Genomic DNA, 24524 nt, shown 5'->3' with positions numbered 1-24524 from the left:
TGGAAAAGGGGATGTAGGCGTGTACGCCTGGACCGTCAAAGGCAGGCTTGAGACACACGAGAGGCTCTCTCAACATGGCTACAGAGTAATAAAAAACTGCAGCAATGACAAGCTGATTACTGGGGGTTATTTTAAATAACCTTCTTTTTCATTATCCCAGCTTTCTTCACCTAAAGGTGTATTTTATTTGTGTCATCTTTAAATGTGAGAAGAGTGGGCCCCAGAACAGGCACGGTAGCTCCTGTACTGTCTTAAAGGAGACAAAACCAAGAGCTCAAACAGTAACCCTGACCCCACAAAGGCACATGCAGATGTGTGTCTCCTAGGTGATTCCAAGTCCAGCCAACTTGGCTCTGAAGAAGCCATTTGCCCAGCCTCTCATCCCCAATTGGGTGGCTCGTCACAGCTTCTACCGTGTCCCCTCCTCCTCTCCCTACTTTAGACCCACACCCCTGCTCTCACACCCTTCCCTTGAGAACCAGAAATGACCAGTCATGAAAGTGTTAATAATGATCACAGTCGTACTCCAAGTGCTGTAATAACGTAGGCAGAGACTTCAGGCCCAGGATGAGCAACTAGCTGGTTTATTCTGCACCCTGCACCCCTGGATGAAGTGAGGACTGTCGTCCTTTTCCATCTGGAGCTGTCAAGTGGTGAGATAACTGGATGGGTGGAAGGGGCAAACAGCAAAGCATCCTCAGTCCCACGACACGGCTGGCGAGTGAGGCAGGGCCGCTGAGGCAGGCGCCTACAGATCACAACCGTCCAACCACCGATCCAGAATATCAGACAGCTGGCAGTTCTTGGACCAGATGGGCCTGCAGAGGAAAGGCCAGAGAGATCAGCAGCAGGTCCTTGTCGTCAGAGCTCGGGGTCCCCGGGGCCATGCTGCCCAGACCTGCCTGGCCAGCCCTGTGACATCTGAGCCTCTCCAGTGTGGACCTCAGGTTTTTGAAGTTCTTAGCACTCACCCTGGTGTGGAAGCAGATGCTTCCTCCATGATATGCCCACCCTGTCCCTGCCTCACACAGGAACCCCACCCACCCAGGGCACCCCTGCCCTGTGATGTATTAGTCAGTCCTCTAAGACAGCTTCAGAGCTCTTTGACTAGCACAGCGCCCCAAGGAGTGTTCATTGCCTTGGGCTCCTTCTGCCTGTCTTATGTCTTCATTCAACAGCATTTAAAATTCTTTTCCTTCTTTACCCTTCCTGGGACATCTTGACTGAACCTCTAACCTCTTCTGCTGATGTCCCCTAACAGTACTCCCCCAGTTCCAGTCTCTAGTACCAATTCCTGGAAATGAGCCTGTCCGTATCCCTATCAGCAGTCCTGCTCCTCAAACTAGCAGGATGGGGGACTCATAATAGACAGAGGCCCCCTGGTCCCTTATAGCTATGAAGCTTCAGAACACACACACACACACACACACACACACACATTCTCAGAAACCCCAAGGCTCTTCATAGCGCTGGAAAGTGTAAAGAAAATTGCTTATAAGCATCATCTGTCAATCAAACAGCTTATGGCCAATGAGCTGAGGAAAAAAACGGGAGGTGGGGCATCCATCAGGAAGAGAGGGGATTCTGGGAACTACAAAGAGAGGGAATTCTGGGAAATAGAAGTGTGAAAGATTGGCCCAGAACACTGATAGACATAAGCCAGCAAGCAGCTGAAGTCCGGCTAGAATAAAGAGAGATTTATGCCAGGAACTCTGAGGACACAGACATAAGAAGACAAGGAAAGGAAACCAGCCCCGTCGCTGAACCCGGGTTAGGATAAAGTGGACAACAACTTAAGGGCAAGTCAGCGAACAAGGCGAAGCTTATGACTGAGGCATTTATTAATAAATGATTAGTCTCAGAGATATTATTTCTGGAAATTAAATGGCCAGGAGAAAAAGCATAAAGTTTCAGGGCAGATGGTGTGGAAGGGGTTCCACACCCTCCCACAGTAGGTGCCTTCTCTTCTCCCTTGTCTGCACAACACAGCAGGGAGACTCAGTCTGTGCTGTAGAGGGTGCATGGCTGCCTGTCAGCTTACTAAGAACTCGCAGGCATCTGGACAATAAGGCCCCTCGGCCAGCATGGCCCATATACTGCTTCATAGTGCCGTGCAACAAAGATGACTTAGCTCATTAGTGTTATCCTAGAGACTCAGCCAAGCTGACCAATTAATCAGAAAGCCCAGACCATGCGGGAAAGGAACCTCAGACGTTCAGGAGACCATGCGGGAAAGGAACCTCAGACATTCAGGAGAAAGTTATCATTAACAACAATATTCCCACCTGCTCCATAAAGCAGCAACGAGGCTGCTTTAATGGATTCCTGATGTTGACAACAATGAGCAGACACAACAAAAACTACAGACCCTCACTGCCGGCCTCACTTTTCACAACCAAACCAATTCCAAAGGAATCTAAACTTTAAGCATAAAAAGATAAAATCATAAAAATTCTATTTTTTTAATTTAGTAAAAGTATCTAGGGCTTACTTGGTGTCTGCAGAGTTCTGATATGAGAAAACATGGATGGAGTTCTCTGAAGACTCTAGGATAAAATACCTTTAATTCATGGGCACTTGTGTGTGCACACGAGTGTGCAGATGTACATATGTATGGTGTGTGTGCATGTCTGTGTGCACACATGTGTGTATGCATGTGTGTGTGTGTGTGTGTGTGCAGACATGCATATGGAAGCCAAAGGATACAATCAGGTGTTGTTCCGCAGTCATGGTCCGTCTGGTTTTTTGAGATAGGGTCTCCTACTGGTCTGAAGCAGCTGGCCAGTGAGGCCCAGGACTCCACCCGTCTCCACCTCCAGAGCCCTGGGATTATAAATGTACGCCACCACACTTTAACTGATTTTAAAGATGGGTTCTGGGGATTAAAGTCGGGGCTTCATGCTTTCAAGGCAAATACTTTACCAGCCGAGCCATCTCCTCCATTCCTAAAGACATTTCTAAGAAGGGGGCTTCCTACAGACCCAGAAGCCACAAGAGAAAAGATAGTTGTACTTGATTCTAAGAAACTATTAGGTCTTCTTTAGGATGAGACACCATAAACAAAGTCAAAACACAAGTGACAAATCCAAGACAACAACTTGTACTGATGTAGTCGATGAAGATTTCACAGCTCTAGTCTATAAAGAATGCATTAATTATATAAAAAGGGGCTGAAGAGATGTCTCAGTAGTTAAAAACATACACTGGGCTAGAGTTCAGTTCCCAGCAACCACTAGGCAGCTCACAACTACCTGGGACCACACACACTTAAAAATATTTCTTTATCTTAAAATAGTTGGTAGGAATAAAAGAAAACATAAGATAGTGGATAATATTGATGGTACATCTTTAGAATCATCTTAAGACCCATATAGACTGCCTGTGAAGGGCTTTCCAGAGAAGCTTAACTGGCCATGCTAAGTCCTGCTTTGGACACAGGTGATACCAGCCCACAGGCTGGTGTACAAAATGGAAAAAACAGAGGAGGGGAGGAGCCAGTTAGCAGAGCACCCACATCTCTCCAAGCTCAGTTTCCTGATCTGCAGACATGTAAGCAAAGAGCATTGCCCATGGGCGGAGCCCCCCAAATAAACCTTTCGTCCTTAAGCTACTTCCTGACAGGGATTTAACTGCAAGTAGTAACAAAAGTAGGAAAAAGCACCTTACAGAAAGGTAGCAAGGACACATGAAAGGATGATCACTTTTTTCTTGTGGTGAAAAACACAAAGTACAAAACAACAATCTTACACTTTGCTGTTTCCCAAGATGGTGCCAGAGTTTGTGGTTTTCTAGGCTGCTGAGCAGAGGAGATGGTGGGGTGAGACAAAACCCAAATGGCAGTTCACCATGTCTCTCCGGTGTGTATTTATTCATTTCTTTTTGTTCTGCCTTGTTTTTAAGTAGGGTCTCATACATCCCGGGCTGACCTCAAACCCACTATGTTGCTGAGGCTGGACTAAAGCTCATGATCCTACTGCCTCCACCTCCTGAAAACCGGGGTTGTAGGCATGCACCACCAAGCCCAGGGTTTCTCTTCAGCTTCTTAATACACCAAATAATCCTAAAATGTTCCTTGTAGTAGATCTCCCAAGCAGACACTTGAAAGAACATGCCAATTCTAAAATGCTGAATGTTTGGGGAAGAATTATTTAAAACAGTGACAATAGCCAGATAAGATACATAAATTAAAATTTTAAATGGTCCAATGTATAATATGGCAGTTTTCAATGATTATCCTCTGAATTAAAGCATTTCCATTCTCAAAGGGAGGCTTCTTAAGATCCAGGAATGGAACATTTCACAAGTCTCAGAAAGTCTCTGAAACATATAAGACTTTCAACGGCTTCTCCTTTTCCAAGGTTACAGAATACATGTACAGCTTCTTGTGGGAGGAGATTCCAACATATTTTTCTGCCTACAAGGCACACATGACTCCAGGTTTACAGTTTTAATGAGTCCACACTGAGATTGGGGTGGGCTTCTTGATGTTACAGTGTCTTTGAGCTGTCCCTGTGCCTGAAGTAACACTAAGAAAATCATTAGCTTGCCAAGCTGGACTTTGACATAATTGTTACTTTGATCTGTTTGGGTACATTTGTTCACACTGTCCCAGGATAGTGTCACAAAAGTATTAGACATAGAGCTATAGGCTACAGTTTAAATTCAATATCACATTGCAAACACAAAAAATATTTTTTATAGCAATAATAAAAAGATCTGACTTCAGAGGGCTGAAGAGATAGGTCAGCAGTTCAGATCACTGCTGGTCGATCTTTCAGAGGACCTGAGTTCAGTTCCCAGAACTCACATGATGATTTATAACTATCTATAACTCCAGTTCCAGGGCATTTGATCACTTCTTTTGATCTCCATGAGTGTGAGACACATATAAGGAACAAACACATATATGCAAGCAAAACATTCACATATAAAATAAAATTAGTACATAGATCTAAAAGATTAAAAACGCTGATCTCTGAGATTGGCTAAGTCAGTAAAGGCGTGCTTACAGTGCAACCACAAGAACCTGAGTTCAGAACTGAGTAAAAAGGCAAACACAGTGGCAAATCCCCAAAAATTGGGGAGCGGACACAAAAGGAAGGGATCCCTGGAGCTCACTGGCCAGCCAATCCAACTGAGTCAGTGGACTGCCGGTTCCGTGAGAAACCCCGCCTCACAAAAAGGAGGGGGAGGGCAAGTGAGGAAGATGGCTCACATCGATAACTAGCCTCCACACGCGCACACACACACACACACACACACGCATGGACAGACAACAGATGACAGACAGACAGAGCGAATGTGTTATTAATGTGAGCTATGATGGTGACTCACAAATGTTTAACCTCACCTAGGAAACACACCTCTCAGTGTCTTCATGAGAATGCTTCTAGAGAGGTTCCACTGAGCAGGGACGTCCCACCCTGAATGCAGGCAGCACCAGCTCTCGGGATGACCAAAGGGAAACTACAGCTGAGAACAATCCTTCACCTCTTGTCACCCCTTGACTGTGACTCCCATGAGCCAGGGACTTCACACACTCTTGCCACACTGACTGCCTTGCCAGGACAGACTGTGGCCCTCAAACTGTGAGCCAGGGTGCCTGGGTTCCCTTCTGCCTCCAGTTGCTTCTGCGAGGGATTTGGTCACAGCCTTATTCAGCCTCCAGCTCGTGCTGCAGACACCCAGTCACCACGCTCCCATCCCTCCAGCCTCCACTGTGAGCTGCAGACACCCACTTACCACGCTCCCATCCCTCCAGCCTCCATTGTGAGCTGCAGATACCCACTTACCACGCTCCCATCCCTCCAGCCTCCATTGTGAGCTGCAGACACCCAGCCACCACGCTCCCATCCCTCCAGCCTCCATTGTGAGCTGCAGACACCCACTTACCACGCTCCCATCCCTCCAGCCTCCATTGTGAGCTGCAGATACCCACTTACCACGCTCCCATCCCTCCAGCCTCCATTGTGAGCTGCAGACACCCAGCCACCACGCTCCCATCCCTCCAGCCTCCATTGTGAGCTGCAGACACCCACTTACCACGCTCCCATCCCTCCAGCCTCCATTGTGAGCTGCAGACACCTAGCCACCACGCTCCCATCCCTCCAGCCTCCATTGTGAGCTGCAGACACCCACTTACCACGCTCCCATCCCTCCAGCCTCCATTGTGAGCTGCAGATACCCACTTACCACGCTCCCATCCCTCCAGCCTCCATTGTGAGCTGCAGATACCCACTTACCACGCTCCCATCCCTCCAGCCTCCATTGTGAGCTGCAGACACCCAGCCACCACGCTCCCATCCCTCCAGCCTCCATTGTGAGCTGCAGATACCCACTTACCACGCTCCCATCCCTCCAGCCTCCATTGTGAGCTGCAGATACCCACTTACCACGCTCCCATCCCTCCAGCCTCCATTGTGAGCTGCAGATACCCAGTCACCACGCTCCCATCCCTCCAGCCTCCATTGTGAGCTGCAGACACCCACTTACCACGCTCCCATCCCATGTTTTCCTTTCACGATTTTCTTGGCACACGCAATCGTATCCTTTAAGTTTGGATTCAGTAAAGCTACAAAGGAAGTGGAGTGGGTTGATGCTGTGGCATCCGAGGACAGCAAGTGCATCTCTCCACCCTGCAATCTCCCTTCCCACTGCCCTCATGGCCTGTCATTCACGGAGGCTCAAAACCCTGGACACACCTCAATTATGGTAGAGGGAAATGCTCTAAATCTTTAGTGAGGCCAAGGATGCTGGGACTAACACCTAGACCATTTGCTGCAGAGACCCCTCAGGTGTCAGGGACACCTTGCCTAGTCTCTTGGGTGTAGTCCTGACTCGGGACACACTTTTCTGCCTCCAGTTCCACTCAGCAGCTGTGTGCCCTTAGGTGTGGGCTTGCGGTATCTGGGCCCCAGTTTGCCTCTTCGTAGAGTGGGGTAGAAATAGTACCTACTCCCGAAGGCTGCTGTGAGCATTAACTAAACTGATACCTGCCAAGGTCTTAGGAAAACTCTTGACAAAGCTCCCTGAAGCTCCCAGGACCCTGGACAGCTGCTTCCTCTCAGCCAGAGATTCTTAGGTCCCTTAGGAGAGACAGACCTGCCCTCTTTGGACTTGTCCTGTCTCGTCCTTATAACGACTTCTGATCTGTCGTGGTGATAGCATGGCTCCCCTGGGGAGCTAGTGAACATGTACAGGTGACACAGGACCAGACAGAGCCGTCTTTTCCTACTCTCAAGCTGCTTGAGCTCTAGTGCCGGTCCCTGATCCCAACACCCCAGACATCCCAGCACCTTCTGGGCCCACTGGCTTTTATCTTTTATCCTTCTCAGGCTAATACACCCCTTCTCTCATTCTCCTGTTAGGCTAGCATTCTGCCTCCCAGAGACGAGCTTTAGACACAACCAGCTCCCTCTCCCTGTGTCCTCCAAACATGTAGGTTCTGCAGGCTCCTGTGCCCCGAGGGCCTGGACAGAAAGGGACCCACCGGTGCAGGAGACGCTGCAGAGGTTCTTGCCGTGGTCGCACCATTCATTGTCACGAATCTGAAAGAGGCCGAAGCCAGTGGAGCCATCTTGTGGGTGCTCATAGACAGCTGAGGGGTTGAACTTGCTCTCAAAATAAGCCAGGCACACCCCTAAGAGGTAGAACAGCATGTGCTGTGAGAAGATGCTGGTGGTAGGGGATGAGATGGCAGGGGGTAGAGATCAAGGAGGTGAGGAGAGAGGGCCTGAAAGGGTCCTTACTCACAGTTCTGAAGGCTGTATCCCTCAAAATAATTCAAGCCCCCGTCATAGAGTTTCTTAGCCACTGTACAGCGCCCCAAGATGGCAGCACCAATCGGAGTCAGCAAGTAGCTGATGAGGAGAAGCACCAGGTACAGCTGCATCTTCTCCAGGCTCCGGTGGCTCGGGGCTGTGGATGCCGGCTGAAGGGAGAGTGTCAGGCAGCTCCTTCCAAGGTCACAGGGGCCCTGGACTTTCCAGGGAGAAGAGAAGCACTGGGGCAGAGGGAGGAGTCAGGAAGAGAGAGGAAAGAAGAAAGACGGGAGGAAAGGGGATGAGAAAGAGAAAGAGGAAACAGAGGAAGAGGAGGGGAGGACGGCAGCTCACTGCACACACATCGCTGCGCACAGCCATCCCTGCTTACGGTGAGTTACTTCCATCACTGCCTTTAGCCTGCATGGTGTCCCAAGCTGTGGCCTCGACAGTCTCATGCCCAGGTTTTCTGTTAGCAACCTCCACTGGCCTCCCTGGCTGTCCACACAGGGGTCAGCCTCAGAGGACAAGCTGCTGGCCTCACAGTGCCTCCTCTTCCTAGTCTGTAGTGACGAGTAGTCTCTCAGACAACTGACCTCATGCCCTCCACTTCTTCAGCGGCCTCTTAAACCTTCCACCGCCATAGGCCCACGCTGCCATCTTCGAGCATAGCTGAGCTATGGTCCCCAAAGTGTACAAGATGTCACCTTGAGACACTGCTGGCTCCTGGTTCCTTGCACAAGGCCACACCTAGACTCGGTTTCTCAAGCCTCTAGAACCTGACTTCATCCCTGCTCAGCTTCCATCAAAAGGACGCAACTCGGCCCCTGAAAACCACCCCAGAACACCCTGCTTGGGCCTGTCTGCAAGAGCCATTCCCCTTTTACTATACACCTACTCGTCTCACCTGGGTGCCTTCGAACGCACACAGGCTTCCCCTGTCCACAGGGCCCACACGCACCGTCCCCACACACGCCGCTCTCCACCTTCTGGCCCCCACCCCTGGTGCAACTCCTGAACACGTACTGACCCCGCCTGAGGTCTCCCTTCCCATGCTCAGACTTTGCTGCCTACAGTTCCTTCCTTGACCCCTAAGGAATGAGAATCTTGTTTTTGGTTGTTGTCCCATGCCTCAAAACAGAATATCTGACTGGAAAGCAAGGTTTAGCCCCTCCCAATGTGCCCTGTGCTCTGTCACTATAGACCAGTAGACAATCACCTCAGGCTGCTGTGTTGCCATTCACACCTATGTATGCTCTCCCAGTGACAGTCTTCTCCTCCTGGGACCTGCAGCCACGGCTTGGACATAAACATTCTTTGTTGGGGGTTATTCTGTGTATTGGAGATCGGGCACACACCTAGAGGCTTAGAGAGTGTCTTAGGTGTGAACTGCTACCCTTAGACTCCCAGGTTTGAACCACTGGCCCGAGTGCTGATGCTGTTTCCGGAAGGTCTAGAGCCTTTAAGAGCTGACCCCAGCCCCACTTCCTGTTCTCTACTTCCTGATTGCAGATACAATGTGACAAGTCACCTTGAGCTTTTTATAAATGTGAGTAGTTACCTCACGGCCTTGTCACCATGGTGGAGAGTACTACCAAACTGTCATATATAAATTCTTCCATCTTTAGGTTGTTGGGTATTTGGTCCCCTCTGTAATAAGCAAAAATGTCCTCTGAAGAATAAAACTGCTCTCTGCCATGAACTAATAGCTTAGAGGAAACCTTTAAGTGGGGCAAAGGTGGTGAACATGTTTAATTCCGCCGTGTGGTTAGTTGTATGCCTGACTGCTATCTCAGGAGGTGGTGTCTTGGTTCTCAGATAGCCTGGGTCTTAATAGCTGCTTTGCTCTCTACAGGTGGGAGTGCAGTGACCCCAGCAGTGACCTTAACAAGTTATTCGACTTCTCTGTGCTTCAGAGCCCTTGCCTGTCACACAGAGGAAAACACTCCTTGCCTAATTACGCTGAGGAAATGAGTTTAGTTCAGCAAGCACTATGCTCAGGACAGCCTCGTTCTGAGTCCTGCTTGTACACCCTTGGTCCTCATTAATATCTGAATTTCTGTGCACGGGGAGAAAGACCATGTTGCCATTTTCCAGCCATGCAAACGGTATTTCAGGAAACGCAGTCTTTCCCAGGCTAGGCACTCTCTTCCCTTCCTCTAGCTGCTAATCCAGCAGGAACAGGGATGCTGTTCTAAAGCCTACCCACCCTTACCTGCCGGTCTGACACTGGCCTGGCCTGGATCACCACCACCTCTGACTAATTACAGGTTTCCAACAACATTGCCCATGCACTGCTTGCCCAATTCCTCCTGATCTGGCCCCTGAGTCCCCCTTCAGTCTGACCCAAGACCACTCCAGACCCTTCCTCCCCTTTGCTCCTACACGGGCTCCCTGCACGCGTTCCCTGGACCACACCACTTCTGCCACCTTTGCGCCAGCTGTTCCTTCCACCTGCATGACTACTCCAATGACCACAGTTTTAACCATGACCTTTGACCCATCGAGGACGGTGGCTTTGTCATACACCCTAAGAGCATTCACCATGTTGGTTTGGTCTCTTGCTTATGACCTCGGGCTCATGCAGAAAGCTTGCCTGACGCTGTCGCCTCCCCAGAGGCCAGTGCCCAGGTCCTGGCTGGTTCTCAATGATCTTGCTGAAAGAATGAGCAAGCTTACCCTTCCACAACGTGTCTCCAGATGACCAAAAGGGGACTGTGCTGACAAATGTGCTCTATAGCCAGATGTCCTCTGCCCGTCTCTGCTCCTGCCCACAAAGGCCCACCTACCAGCCCGGCAGGGAGTCCACGTTGCTTGCAGGCTGGGTCCCCTGGGCTTTCTCAGATGCTGATTTCTTAGTAACTCATTTGTCTTTACCCAAGAGTTTCTACACCATCGATCCTGCTCCATGAGAGTCTCTTCTAGAACCTTCTCTATGACATCTGCGTACCAGAATGTTCTGAAAGGGGAAGGAACCCATCATCACCACTGAGACGGTATTAGCTTTCTGCCGCCGCTACACCTACACCGTGAGTGAAGCATCTGATGTGGGTCTCAGGAGACTCAGAGCAGGATGGTGGCAGGGCCAGGCTCCTTCTGGAGACGGTAAAGATGGTCTATTCCTTATTCTCAGGGCGTGTTGGCTAAAGGCCACCCTAACTACTGAGGGCTGCCCACCCTTCTCACTCTGTTCCCCTTTCTGGTCATCAAAGACATCAAGGGTGAGTCCAAATCCCTCCCGCGAGGGCTCTATTCTCCCTCCATCCCTCAGGTCAACTGCTAGGCCTTCCGTTCCACTATTCTGATGATTTTTGCCACTAGATTGCTCCACCCAGACTTCAGGGAAATCTCTTGAGGTACTCAGCCTTAATCATATCTGAAAATCCATTTTGCTGGTAACACGTTCTGATGTCCCCAGAGTTAAGGCATTGACACATTTGCCAGGGCAGGACTCTGCCAGCCACAGCATTCCCCATTGGTGGGACACAACAGAGAAGCCCGTAGTCAGCCTGTCTACTCACAGGGCCCAGGATCAAGGACGCTCTCTTTTGGGATCTAGGCCACCTAATCTGAGACATGAAAATGTCAGCTTGAGCTATTATTAGGTCTCAAATGATGAGGACTTTAAGATAGGAGATGATATGTTGGCTCATGGGAACATGGAAGAGGTTCCAGTTGGCTCAGTTAAAACTGATTATTGCATGATTGATTTAAAATAAGAGTGAAAACACACAAAAGAAAAAAACTAAACCAGCTACAATCACTTCTGCTTAGACTCATAAGTACATCAGCTACCTTCAGTGTTGGTCTTTAAGCATTGCCAAACCGTGTGTGTGTGTGTGTGTGTGTGTGTGTGTGTGTGTGTGTGTATGTGTGTATGTGTGTGTGTGTGGTATGTGGCATGTATGAGTGTGCATGTATGAGTATGCATGTATATGTGAGTGTGTGTGCATGTGTGGTGTGCATGTGTGTGTGGTGTGTGATGTGTATGAGTGTGCATGTATGTAAGGGTGTGTGTATGTGTGATGTGCATGTGTGTGTGGTGTGTGGCACATATGAGTATGCATGTAATGAGTGTGTGTGCATGTGAGTGTGTTGTGTACTATATACTACACTGTGTATCACTTGGAGTTTCCATTGCTTTAAAGTAGAACAATGACTTAGGAACAGGCAAAGTGCCATCCCCTAAACCTCCCCTCTACGCTGTCAAGATTGTAACTTCAATATTTTCAAATCCTATTTTTAATGATGGTTCTTAAATGCTTTAACCTTCCTTGTAGCCCACCACCCACCAGAGGTAGTGGAAAAGAAAGGATACAGGGGAAGTGGACCTGTTTAGAAAGGTTTTTTAGAGCAATTCTCGTCTGTGTTGTCTAGAAAGCAGCAGTTTAGTTCACTGGTGAGCAGGCAGCGGCAGCTCTATCCACTCACAGATTCACCAGCAGGCCAGTTGGGGAAAGCCAAGTTAACAACAGTGGTGACACAACCTAGCAGAGACAGCCAGGCCTCAGCATCAGCTGGAGTCAGCAGGAGGGACCAGGAGAAGTTCTCAGCTGTGCCTGTCTCAGGGAAGCAAAGATCAGCGAAGACATGAGACCCACAAGCGTTGCACAGCTGGCTGTACCAGCAAGCCAAGCTCTGTCTCCGTCACACTGTGGATTCCTATTTAAACCCTCCACACATCATGTCCTCCATGGGCCTGGCCTCAGCGTGTGCATCCAGTCAGCCTGAGTCCTTGGAAGTGGCGACAAACTGCACCACACCACCAGGAGTTTTCGGGTGTGTTTCTCTCTATAGAGTCCCGACAAATGCAGCTCAACTACACAATGTAAGGTGGTCCAATACATACGTGTTGTTAGCAAAGAATCCTTCATCACGTGTCCTTTCACGTGCTTGCTTTAGCAGAACATCCTCTCTCCTGTGTCTGCTTCAGTAAAACATGCCTTCACATGTCTCCCCAGCAAAACACCATCCAACCGACTTTCCAAAGAACCTTTATGTTTCCACTTCACAAGATGTTAAAAATTTACCCTGCCTTTACTCCTTCAGCAAAATGCTTTATGATGACTTGTATTTTCCAAGTTTCTCAAAGTCCTCAACTTATGTTCATTGTTACCTTAAGCTGGAGTGACAGACTGTGTTCGGTGTGGTTAGTCACCTGCCTCAGCATTATACCTACCTAAGCTGACAGGTCAGCACTGAGGGGGCACCTGGGTAACAGAGTATACATTGCTACACACACCAGAGAGCATCATGTAACTTGATGAACTTCTAAATAGCTTTTGAGGATCAACTCGGATTAGCATACCCCTAAAACCTCTCTCCAGTCAAGAGACATACCTCCTCGGGAGAGAGCAGAGAGGCACTCTGGTTGGCTGGCTCCCTGAACCTCTGCCTCCCCAAATACCCCATGGCTGTTTGTGTAGACTTATTTGTCTGTGGAAACCAGTATACACGGAGGGTTAGTGGAGCGTCCTGGGAAGCAGGCCCCGTGCTACCATTACCATTACTGGTTGAGGGCAAAGACCGGTAGACACAGCTGAGGAGCTAAATACAGCAGTTGTTATTGCAATGGTTCTTTTGGAAAGAAGCCATGCCCAATCATTTCCATGCTGCCTTATGACTGCTTTGGGCTGGAGTGGCAGAACTGGGGTAGGGTTAAAAGACCTTTAAAGTCTGAAGTGTTTATTACTCAAAATAATATCCACCCACCCCAGCATGGATTTGACTGGACCAACTTGTTTTTGCATTTGCCACTAACTGTCTGTGTGGCCTCAAGACAGCTCCTCCTCCTCCATGTGCTTCAGCGTCTTCATCGTGAGGCTAAAGACACAGTGTGCGCATTGTTCAGAGGCTGCACAGGGAGTGGATGTGGATAGGAAGTCTCAGAAGATGGGCAAAAAGTCACCATGAAGATAGGGATGCAGTCACACTGACCTCTGCCTCTGTCCTCTTCCCACTAGCACACATCTGTAACCCTAACCCTGGGCACAGGGCAGAGATGACTCACACAGGTGGATTTCCAGAGCTGATTGGCTGGCCAGCCTAGCCAATCAGTGAGCTCCAGATTTAGTGAGCCATCCCAGTGTCACAGGATTTTGCCTGACCAATTACTTTAGTGCCGAGGAGGTCTGTGATTGGACAGGGAAAAGAGGGTGGGGCTAAGAGCAAAGAGAGGGAGGGAAGGGAGGGGGTGGGAGAGGGGGAGGGAGAGAGGGAGGGAGAGGGGGAGGGAGAGAGGGAGGGAGAGGGACAGAGGGAGTGTATCTGAGGGTAAGGGAGAAGCACCATGGCCTTGGCTGTGAACCTTCATGGCAATTACCAACCGCAAGAAACTAAGTTTTCGCAATGTTAGAAACGTTTATATAAATCTGATTGGTTAATTAAGCATTAAGAGTCGTGATTCTACCGGGTAATTAGGTGATGAGGTGGCAGATCCGGGGTGTGTGGAGCGTTGCGTGGAAGTGAGAGGTATTCAGGACCCCTGCGAGAGAAATGGCCTGGCAGGGGCAGGAGAGTTGGCAGGTCATTTTTAATATTTCCTACCACATCCTGCAGACAATTTGAGGAAGAAACTGAGGAAGGTAACAGTGTTAACTGCTAGCTCCCACACGGATGCACCTTCCAGCACACACACATGCACATAAAAGAAGAATAAGGAGCTATGGAGGACATGTGTGGTACTTCAGATTAGGGCCTGGGTGGCAGTTGTTAGGAAGTGCTGCCCTTGCTCTTGAGAGCCCAATCCAAGCATTTAGGAGCAAAGTACCAGAGTGCCTACAGCTGGTTTCAGAGGGTCTGTCTGGAACGGAGGTGGGGGGGGGGCACAAAGCAGGAATGTTAAGCCCAAAGGCCCTTCTACAAATTGGGGACCTGGAATCTAGACCTGGCTGCTGAGGACCCAGCCCCAAGCCCCTGAGTGGCAGTTGTTCTTACAGAATAGAGACCCCTCAGTGTGCCCCAGATGGGCACTCAGCAGACATCTCCAGAACCCTCCCTGACAGATGGCTTGTGTCTGCTGAATTAATATCCTCAGGTACCACAACCTGCAATTGTATGTGTATCTGGGCTGTTATCTGCATCAACATCTATATAGTATCAACCATGCCCAGAAACTGTGCCAGCCAGTCAGCCAGTCCACTCTAAGATCATGCTGACAGCACTCTGGTTTCCCTGTTTGCAAAGTCATTTCCTCTGTGCAGCTGTCATTCAGAGCCATCTCACGCAGCATGGCATCCTGTGAAGCTCACACTGATTCTCTCCTCAGTGGCCCAACGGGCCCTGGCAGAGCTGGAGAGTGACGGGCAAGCACATTCACACATGGGTGTCCTGGCTGGTTCTGTGTCAACTTGACACAAGCTGGAGTTATCACAGAGAAAGGAGCTTCAGGTGAGGAAATGCCTCCATGAGATCCAGCTGTGGGGCATTTTCTCAGTTGGTGATCAAGGGGAGAGGGCCCCTTGTGGGTGATGCCATCCCTGGGCTGGTAGTCTTGGGTTCTATAAGAAAGCAAGCTGAGCAAGCCAGGGGAAGTAAGCCAGTAAGGAACATCCCTTCATGGCCTCTGCATCAGCTCCTGCTTCCTGACCTGCTTGAGTTGCAGTCCTGACTTCCTTTAGTGATGAACAGCAATGTGGAAGTGTAATCAGAATAAACCCTTTCCTCCCCAACTTGCTTCTTGGTCATGATATTTGTGCAGGAATATAATCCCTTACTAAGACAAATTGGTACCAGCAAGTGGGTTATTCCTGTGACAACCTGGCCATGTTTTAGGAAGACTGTGGAAGAACTTTGAAACTTTGGACTAGAATATCTATTCAGTGTTAAGAGCTCTGTGGGATGCTGTATAGGAGCTTGGAAGACAATGTTGAGAACAGTGCAGAAGATGGAGGCCTGGCTTGTGAAATTTCAGAGGGATGATTAAAGACTCTTATCAGGGCTGTTGCTATTTTGATTGTGAAGATTCTGTGGTTTTGGTTAGCTGAGGCTGAAGAATCAGCTGTGATTAACAAGATACCAGAACTACTAAAGGGAAAACTTTGCATCTGAGACTATTGATGCTGGTTAGCTGGAGCTAAGAAATTGGCAGTGATTAAGAAGAGACCAGCATCATTGAGGTAAAATCTTTTGCGGAAGTGTTTTCTGAGAGCATGGAGGCTGTGTTCCAGAGATAGTCAAGGTTGTACCTTATTCTGCAGCTGGACTTGGTAATGTGTAAGAGTCACCCAGCTGGTACTGATTTTGAAGGCATGAAGGGGTCATGAAGAAGAGCTGAGGGTCAGCACTGTAAGAAGTCGTGGAAGGCCATTGGTGAAGGTGCAGTCTCACTTGCAATTGATGGCCCAGGACTGAAGGGGGTCATGCAAAGGAGCTGAGGCTTGGCAGCATGAAGAGAGCCTATGAGAGGTTATTGGTGTAGCCAATAACAGCAGAAGACTGCAGTGTTTTGGAGATGCCAGTGCCATGAGATGACCACCAAGAACAGCAGCAGCAGTGGAGTACAGGCACCTGGAGCCTAGAAGACAAGCTGTGTGCTACAAAGGGCAGAGCTGGAGAAGTGACCCAAGCCCTTGGAGGAGTCCAAGATCCTGAGTAGATCCCAGACATTGGAAGGTTGGAGTTTGATTTTCTCTTGATTGTAACTGTGCCCCGATATTTTTCCCTCTTGAAGAAGGCATTTTAGTGGAGCCCACAATTAAGAGACTTTGAATTTTTAAGAGACTTTGAATTTTTAAAGATATTGGACATTTTTAAGGGATCGAACTTTTGATATGTAAAAGACTGTGGGACTTTTAATGTTATTTAGATCTTGGGGATGAATAAGAAAGAAAGGGTTGAGGCTTAATAGTGATGTGTTTGTGTGTCAGTTGACAAGGGGTCAATTTGACACAAACTGGAGTTATCACAAAGAAATGAGCTTCCCTTGAGGAAAGGCCTCCATGAGATCCAGCTGTGGGACATTTTCTCAGTTGTTGATCAAGGAGGGAGGGTCCATTGTGGGTGGTACCATCCCTGGGCTGGTAGTCTTGGGTTCTATAAGAAAGCAAGCCAAGCAAACCAATAAGAAACATCCCTCCATGGCCTCTGCATCAGCTCCTGCTTCCTGACGTGCTTGAGTTGCAGTCCTGACTTCCTTCGGTGATGAACAGTGATGTGGAAGTGTAAGCTGAATAAACCCTTTCCTCCCCAACTTGCTTCTTGGTCATGATGTTTGTGCAGGAATAGAAATCCTGACTAAGACAATAGGCAAGACTGTGACAGGCCCAAACCAGAACATTCTTGGCTGTGATGTTACATGCCAAGTTTAAAATAACAAGCTGACATCAGAAGGCCGCCCCATGTCTGAGCTCTCACTAAGGATTGGTCTGAAGGGAAATGCGTTCACAGCCCAAAGAAAGGCCACTGAAGGCAGAGGGAGGTGGGGGTATTATCTTTTATGAACACTCTTCTTGCTACCTATGTGGGAACAAAGCTTCTCTCGGCTACCCACAATGCAGTGCCAATAAGGAGAAAGACCTCAGGCTGTGCCAAGAGAAATACCACACAGGGAACAGGCAGAGGGCCTGTCACGACTTGGCATGGTGGGAGGCAGAGATGCCGTTCTGGTCCCCAAAGTCTTAGGAGCTGACATCACAAAAGGGATGAGCAAAAGGCACAAGGCCACCTCCCCCAGAGAGCCCTCCGAGGTGCACTGAAGGCCACCTCCCCCAGAGAGCCCTCCGAGGTGCACTGAAGGCCACCTCCCCCAGAGAACCCTCCGAGGTGCACTGAAGGCCACCTCCCCCAGAGAACCCTCCGAGGTGCACTGAAGGCCACCTCCCCCAGAGAGCCCTCCGAGGTGCACTGAAGGCCACCTCCCCCAGAGAGCCCTCCGAGGTGCACTGAAGGCCACCCCCCCCAGAGAACCCTCCGAGGTGCACCGAAGGCCACCTCCCCCAGAGAGCCCTCCGAGGTGCACCGAAGGCCACCTCCCCCAGAGAGCCCTCCGAGGTGCACTGAAGGCCACCCCCCCAGAGAACCCTCCGAGGTGCACTGAAGGCCACCTCCCCCAGAGAGCCCTCCGAGGTGCACTGAAGGCCACCTCCCCCAGAGAGCCCTCCGAGGTGCACTGAAGGCCACCCCCCCAGAGAGCCCTCCGAGGTGCACCGAAGGCCACCTCCCCCAGAGAGCCCTCCGAGGTGTACCGAAGGCCACCTCCCCCAGAGAGCCCTCAGAGGTACACTGAAGGCCACCTCCCCCAGAGAGCCCTCCGAGGTACACTGAAGACATTGAGGCATCGGGTTGTGGGAAGACAGGACATGGCCTGATTGTGGTGCCCCTGAAAAGGAGTCACCGATCCATATGAGGTACACTTGGGGTGCAGCTCCACCTCTCCAACCCTTGCAGCTGGCAGGCAGTCGGAGGAGCAGGAGAAGGATTTTCATTTACTCCAAGTCCCTGCAGCAGTGATTAAAGGATGAATGAATGAAGAATGAATGAATGAATGAACTGACTCTAAGTGAGGAATGTTTGCCCTTACCTTAGGCCTCTGTTCTAATACAATCATCTTCCAACAACTGAAATGTAAATTCAGTTATTTGGCCAACAGCATGAATTCACTACCTCCTGCCGTGACGATCCACAGGAGAGAAACACAAAGGGTCCCAAGGCCAAGAGATAGATGATTGATAGGTAGGTAGGTAGGCAGGTAGATATTACATTGAAGACATGGGGGACAGTCAGTGAAGCACTTGCCTTACAAACCTGGGGGTCAGAGTTTGAGAAAGCCAGAACACACCTGTAGTTTCAACCCCACAAACAGATATACACACAGACATACACGGAGAGTCACACACAGACACAAACAGACATACACAGACACAAAGACACACAGACTCTCACAGACATACACAGACACACAGACATATACACAGACAGACACACACACACACACACACACACACACACAGGAGTGGTCAGAGTGGTTTGTGTTCACACAAAAGTCTAAGCAGCTCTGGACCAGTCTTGAATCCTATAGATCAGGAAAATGAGCAAAATGTCAGGCAGGGTTTGGACCCAATTAAAATCCATAGTGCAGGCTGAGGGGGAAATGAGGGGCGCCTGTTCACCATAGTCAACCAGCGATGACCTCATCTCCCAGAACATGCAAAGGGCAAGGGCGTAGGCCTTCGTGTGTTTCAGTGTGTCTCTGATTATAGATGCGCAGGAAGTCGGGGATTCTGCTGCCGGCTCATGTTTGCTCACCGTTCAGTGTATCAGCCAGATTGACATCACATGGTGGCAACAGTGCCCGCACTGAGCCCCGGCTGGGGATTAGCAGGAAAATATCAGCTTGTGAGACACCTCAGAGCCACTGTGAGGAGCAGCTCCCAAAGGGCCTTTTCTTGCCTGAGACAAACAGTTGTAGACAGACGGAGGCTGCTGAGTCAGGAGCTGGCTCTCCAGATAGGCACAGGCCAGCACTTTGTGGTCAAATCAAGGCACCATGGAGCACAGGAAGAACTGTGTGTAATTACCATACTTTGGGTAATTCTGGAGACTGGTGACAATCAGCAAGACAATCAGCACACCAAGTGCGCTCGTCCGTGTCCAACAAACAGTTCAGCAACAGGTAGAGACAGGAAGATCGGGTGTTCAAAGCCACACTCAGCTTACACAGTAAGTTCGAGACCAGCCTAGGCTAGAGACCCTGTACTCTGACCCCACTCTGAGAGGTGGGGATGGTTAAACAGCAAATTCTAATTTTTATGTGGAAAACACTAAAAATGACAATATATATCGGTTTGAGAGGAGCAATTCCCTGGCATTTTCTTAGAACAGTCGTTTCCACGGGCCAGGTTCTGGTGACGAACCAAAGCCATGAATCTTCCCCCGGAGAGGACACGAACATGACAATGTCCACAGTCTCAGCTCCAATCCTTTCCGTGACGGGCCTGAGGTGGAATCCTGGTGGCCTGGCTTCCCTCGCCCCTCGCTCTTCCCTGCACGACACACTCTGCACTTCAGCCTCTCACTCGAGGTCGGAGCACATGACCTCCAGGAGAGCTAATCGGTGCCTTGCATTCCTAGCCATGGCGCCGGTTCAGGGACAGACACATGATCTACCTGGGACCAATAAAACTCAAGGAAAATTCAGTGAGAGCTGTATAACCTTTTGCTCCAGCCTGGAATGCCACAGCTGTGGGATTAGAAAGTGGGACTTGCCATCTTGGGACAAATCTGTGTGTGACACAAAATAAGCAAAGCCCAGAAATGAGGGGAACCAGGTCTTCTGAGGGTCCAGAGCCTTCATTAGTGCGTAGGTGGGAAGATAGCCATGTGTTGGTTCGCTGGGAACAGCCTCCCTGTAACTTTAAATTTTCAATCCTCATTTTTAATGATGGTTCTTAAATGTGATAACCTCCCTTCTAGCCCCTCACCACCAGAGGTAGTGGGAAAGAAAGGAGTATACGGGGAGGTGGGCCTGTTTAGAAATGGTTCTTTGAAGCAAATCCCATCTGTGCCGTCAGGAAATCAGCAGTTCAGCTCACAGGTCCGCAGCGGCAGCTCGATCCCCTCGCAAACACTTCATGGATACACCAGCAGGACAGTGGCGGCACAACCTGACAGGAACATCCAGACCTCAGCCAAATCTGCAGGAGTCAACAGGAGGAACCAGGACCATCAGGGTGCCAGGTAAAGTTCTTGGCTGTTCCTCTCTCAACAAAGTGAAGATCAGCGAAGACTGGAGACCAAGAAGTGTAGCAAAGGCTATCTCTGTAGGCAAGCCCCTCTCCCAGGCCACCAAGTCCTATTTATACCCCCCAGACATCACATGTCCTCCAAGTGTCTTGTCTCACCACGTGTCTCCCCTCAGCTCGTGAATCTGTAGCAGCTGACATCGCTCTGCCCATCAGTCCAAGTCCAAGAAAGCAGTGAGAAGCTGCCACTACACCACCAGGAGTCTGTGGTGTGTTTCTCTCTGTGGAGTTCTGACAGATGGAGCTCAACTACTCAGTAGTGTAAGGCGGACCGGTGCATGCGTGTTGTTAGCAGAGAATCCTTCATTATGTGACCTTTCATGTGCTTGCTTAAAAACATCCTTTCACCTGTGTCTGCTTCAGCTAAACATTCCTCATGTGTTTGCCCAGCAAAACACCATCCAGCACAACCGACTTTCCAAAGAGTTTTTAAGTTCCCACTTCTCCTGGCCGTTTCTTCAAGGATATCTGGCTGCAGCTCTTCAAGCATATCTTCCACGTGTCCTTGATATATGACATTAATTCTCTGGGTTAAGCCCACCATGCTGGGCTTAGATGACTGTATTCAGTGCTTTTTCTACTGCTGAGATAGGAATGCCCGAGGTAAGGAAGAGAGGATTGTTTGGCTCTCATTTGGAGGCGCCCACACTTGAGAGCAGAGACCCAAGGCTGCAGACCCTTAGCTCCCTTTCCTCTTTTCGCAGTGCAGGACCCAGACCAGAGACTAGAACTGTTCACTTTTATGGTGGGTCTTCCCACCTCAGTTAACCAAACCAAGACAACCCCTCACAGGCAAGCCCAGAAGCTGGTCTCCTAGGAGACCCAGGGTCTGTCAAGCTGGCACTAGCCGTTATGAAAATACTGGATTACAAGAGTGAAGTCAGTCTTCACTGTCAATGTAAACAGATTAAAAAGCACCCACGGTATTAGTGAGGAACACCTTCAGGTGTCCAGAGAGGATTAACTGAGGTGGGGTGGGGGCCCCCAGGCCATGGGACAGGGCCCCTTAGAAGTAAGAGGGGGAAAGGAAGAAATTGAATTGAGTCCTGGCTTCCTCTCCTCCTCCATCTCTCTCTCTCTCTCTCTCTCTCTCTCTCTCTCTCTCTCTCTCTCTCTGTCTCTGTCTCTCTCTCTCTTTCTCTCTCTGTCTCTCTCTCTCTTCTTCTTCTACTACTACTACTACTACTTTGTGTGAGTGCCAGCACCACACAACCCAGATGTGAGGGTTTCACAATGGGAAAAGCCTTCGCACTTCAAGACCAATGAGGACTCAGAGGGAATAAGAGTAAGAACTAACGGCCAGGGCCTAGGCTCAGTGGTATGGAAGGAGTCCACTTACGGCAGACGCTAACTGCACCCAACAGGTCATTAGCAAAGAGTGAACGATACCAAGCGCCAGGGTTATTTATAAAGAAATGGCTTATGTGGCTTTGATAAATTTATCATGAAATGCCACACTGAAACCCTGCCCAGCCAGATCTCAGTACAGTTGAGAACACAACTGGAGACATGCTGAAGATCCTGGGTGTAGGAACATCAAATACCTGAGTGTGTGCATGTATGTATGTGTGCACACTCGAATGCATGTGTGTTTTCACATGTGTTTGTATGCATGTGTGTACCAGCCTATGTGTTTGGGAACATATGTATGCAAACACATGTATTTATGTTTGTGCATGTGTATATGCATGTGTGTGCAAGCACACATGTTTATGTTTTATGCGGGTATGTATGTGTGTACATGCATGTATGTGTATGTGTGCATGTGCACATATAGGGATAAAAAGTCATAAACTCCTTGCAAAGCAGAGGACTCTTTGGAAATAGCCCTTCCCTAGGGACTGAGTTAATTAAACCTTCCCTTTAAAGCCTACTTACTTTTCCTCCCTATAGGCCCTGGGCATATTAGACAAGCCCACAAGACCCATCTGTGAGGATTTATGGGACACTAGCCAGACTACTGGACAGACCTGCAATCCCATACGCCTGGCACAAGAGGACAGAGAGTCCAAGGCCAGTCTGGGTAAATGTAACGTGACTCTGTCTCAAAAGTAAAATAAAATAAAATATGCCTGGGGCTATAGCTCAGTGATAGAGCAGTAGCCTATCATTTAAAGGTCCTGGGTTCAATCCCCAGCACTGCCAAATACACACACGCGTATACATACATGGTATGGGGGTGGAGGGAGGGAGATAGAGGGGGCAGAGAGAGAGAGAGAGAGAGAGAGAGAGAGAGAGCTTCCAGCCTAGGCTGACACCAGGTGTGGGTAATAGAAAAAAAACACCACCAACAAGAACAACAACAACAGGGAAGAACTCTCAGTTCCAGCCAGAAATCTTGATCCCAAATACATCTTGGCCCTATCTGCCAGTCTCCAGCTTCCTAGGGACTCTCCTTAAACACAGAAGCCATCACTGATACTAAGTTAAAGGACTACAAAGCCAGAAGTCAGTGAGGGAGGTCAAGGTCCGAACAGCCCGGCCCACGCTGTGTGGGGTTGTGGGGAAGCCCCAAGTCTAAGCCCACGGCGGGGTCTTTGCAGACATGGGAAGCTGTATCTCTTAGAACAGTGTCAGAGGCTGCCGTGGAGAGCTGATGATCGCCCGGTTCCTGGGACCCTTCCAGTTCTCATCAACTGCCAAGTCCTTGCCACCACCACCCACCCCTGCCTCCTGGGGACTGCAGGCAGCCTGACTGCAGTCACGCAGCACAGGTCAGGTGATCAGTCACGCAGCATGGGTCACATGATCACTAAAAGTCCGCTTCTCTCCTTTGCAGGACACCCACCTCCCTTGGTGATCTTTAAGAGTAGATTCCTAGAGGGTTGAGGAGACGGATCAGTGGAAAACAGGGTTGCTGAGAAAGCATGAAGGGCTGAATTCAGATTCCTAGAACCCACTAAAAGCCAGACATGGTAACACACCTCTGTAATCCCAGCATTTTTACAGTAAGACTGGAGGCAGAGACAGAAGAGCGCCCTGGTGCTGTCAGCCCAGCTTGCCTGGCAGTCAGAGCAGCATTCACCGTGTCTCTGTCCGGAAACACAAAGACCAAAATCTGAGGCTCTGTTCAGACCCCACATGCCTACCATGACACATGTGCATCACAGTGTACACGCAAAATGCACACCAGAGACACACATGCATACAGACACATCATTTTTTGATGAGCAGACATCAAATGCCTTTGTCTGGCAGGCCCGAAGCCTTGAAGCTTCCGCTTTAAGCCCCGTGACACTGGCTGAAGTGCAGGGCGCTGATGAAGCACTGAACCAGGAGCTCCTCTCTCCACCCACTCCTCCTCTCCTCCCCAAACCTAACAACAGTGAATGTCCAATATGGAGGTATGTGTCTTTCACAGTCTGGACCAGTACACACCGGAGGCCAGGTCTGAGCATGCTCAGCTCTGGGAGAATGGTGAGCACCAGCCAAGTCAGAGGAGAACTGCAGCCAAGCGGACAAACATGGCAGGGCTCAGGCAGCCCCCGGTCTCTGAGAAAAGCAGCCCGCTTTCCTATGCTGCTCACTTGGCTTTGTGCTCACGGTCCCCAAGGCTCTCTCACCAAGCCTCGAACTCCACTCCATTCCCCAGACCGTTAGCTCCACGGTAGGGTGAACATGGCATCCAGAGTGTCACCGTCCTTTCCTGTCTGAATCATGTGACTTTAAACTGGCCCCTTCCCCTGCCCTGTGAACGTGAGTCTTCCTTTGCCTCCAGAGAAAGCCGATCCTCCCAGGAAAATATATTCCATCTAGTTGAGATTTATGCTAATGGCCCTTGAGTCTCTCTGATTCAGTTTAGATCTTTTAAAACGCCTTGATTAAATTTGGATTTTCCAAAAATGTCAGAGACTTTGAATCAGGAAGTGCAAATTCATCACAAGTTTGCCAAGTGTGGGACGCTTCTCTTCTTCAAGTCCTTCACGTTCCTTCGTGACTGAGACCCGTGGTTTACACAAATGGGTGCATATTTAGCCTGGTGGCTGAGGAAAAGCACTTGTCAGAATTACACTCCACCTCCCTT

The 24524-nt window shown here is 49.5% G+C and overlaps 1 protein-coding gene across 1 annotated transcript; it reads right to left on the bottom strand.

Annotated features, from left to right (window-relative positions):
• Window positions 1–728: 728 nt before the first annotated feature.
• On the bottom strand, window positions 729–7891 carry Lyzl4 (lysozyme like 4). Its single transcript, XM_052189761.1, has 4 exons — window positions 7753–7891; window positions 7490–7639; window positions 6493–6571; window positions 729–818 (listed from the first exon to the last, which is right to left on the bottom strand). Exons 1-4 carry the CDS (start codon window positions 7889–7891, stop codon window positions 749–751), a joined length of 438 nt encoding a protein of 145 aa, XP_052045721.1. The 3' UTR covers window positions 729–748.
• Window positions 7892–24524: the final 16633 nt, after the last annotated feature.

The sequence above is a fragment of the Apodemus sylvaticus genome, chromosome 7, assembly GCF_947179515.1.
Source record: "Apodemus sylvaticus chromosome 7, mApoSyl1.1, whole genome shotgun sequence".
NCBI classification, from domain to species: domain Eukaryota; kingdom Metazoa; phylum Chordata; class Mammalia; order Rodentia; family Muridae; genus Apodemus; species Apodemus sylvaticus.
Note: the sequence above shows the minus strand (reverse complement) of the source record. Positions and strands in the feature narration are given on the sequence as shown.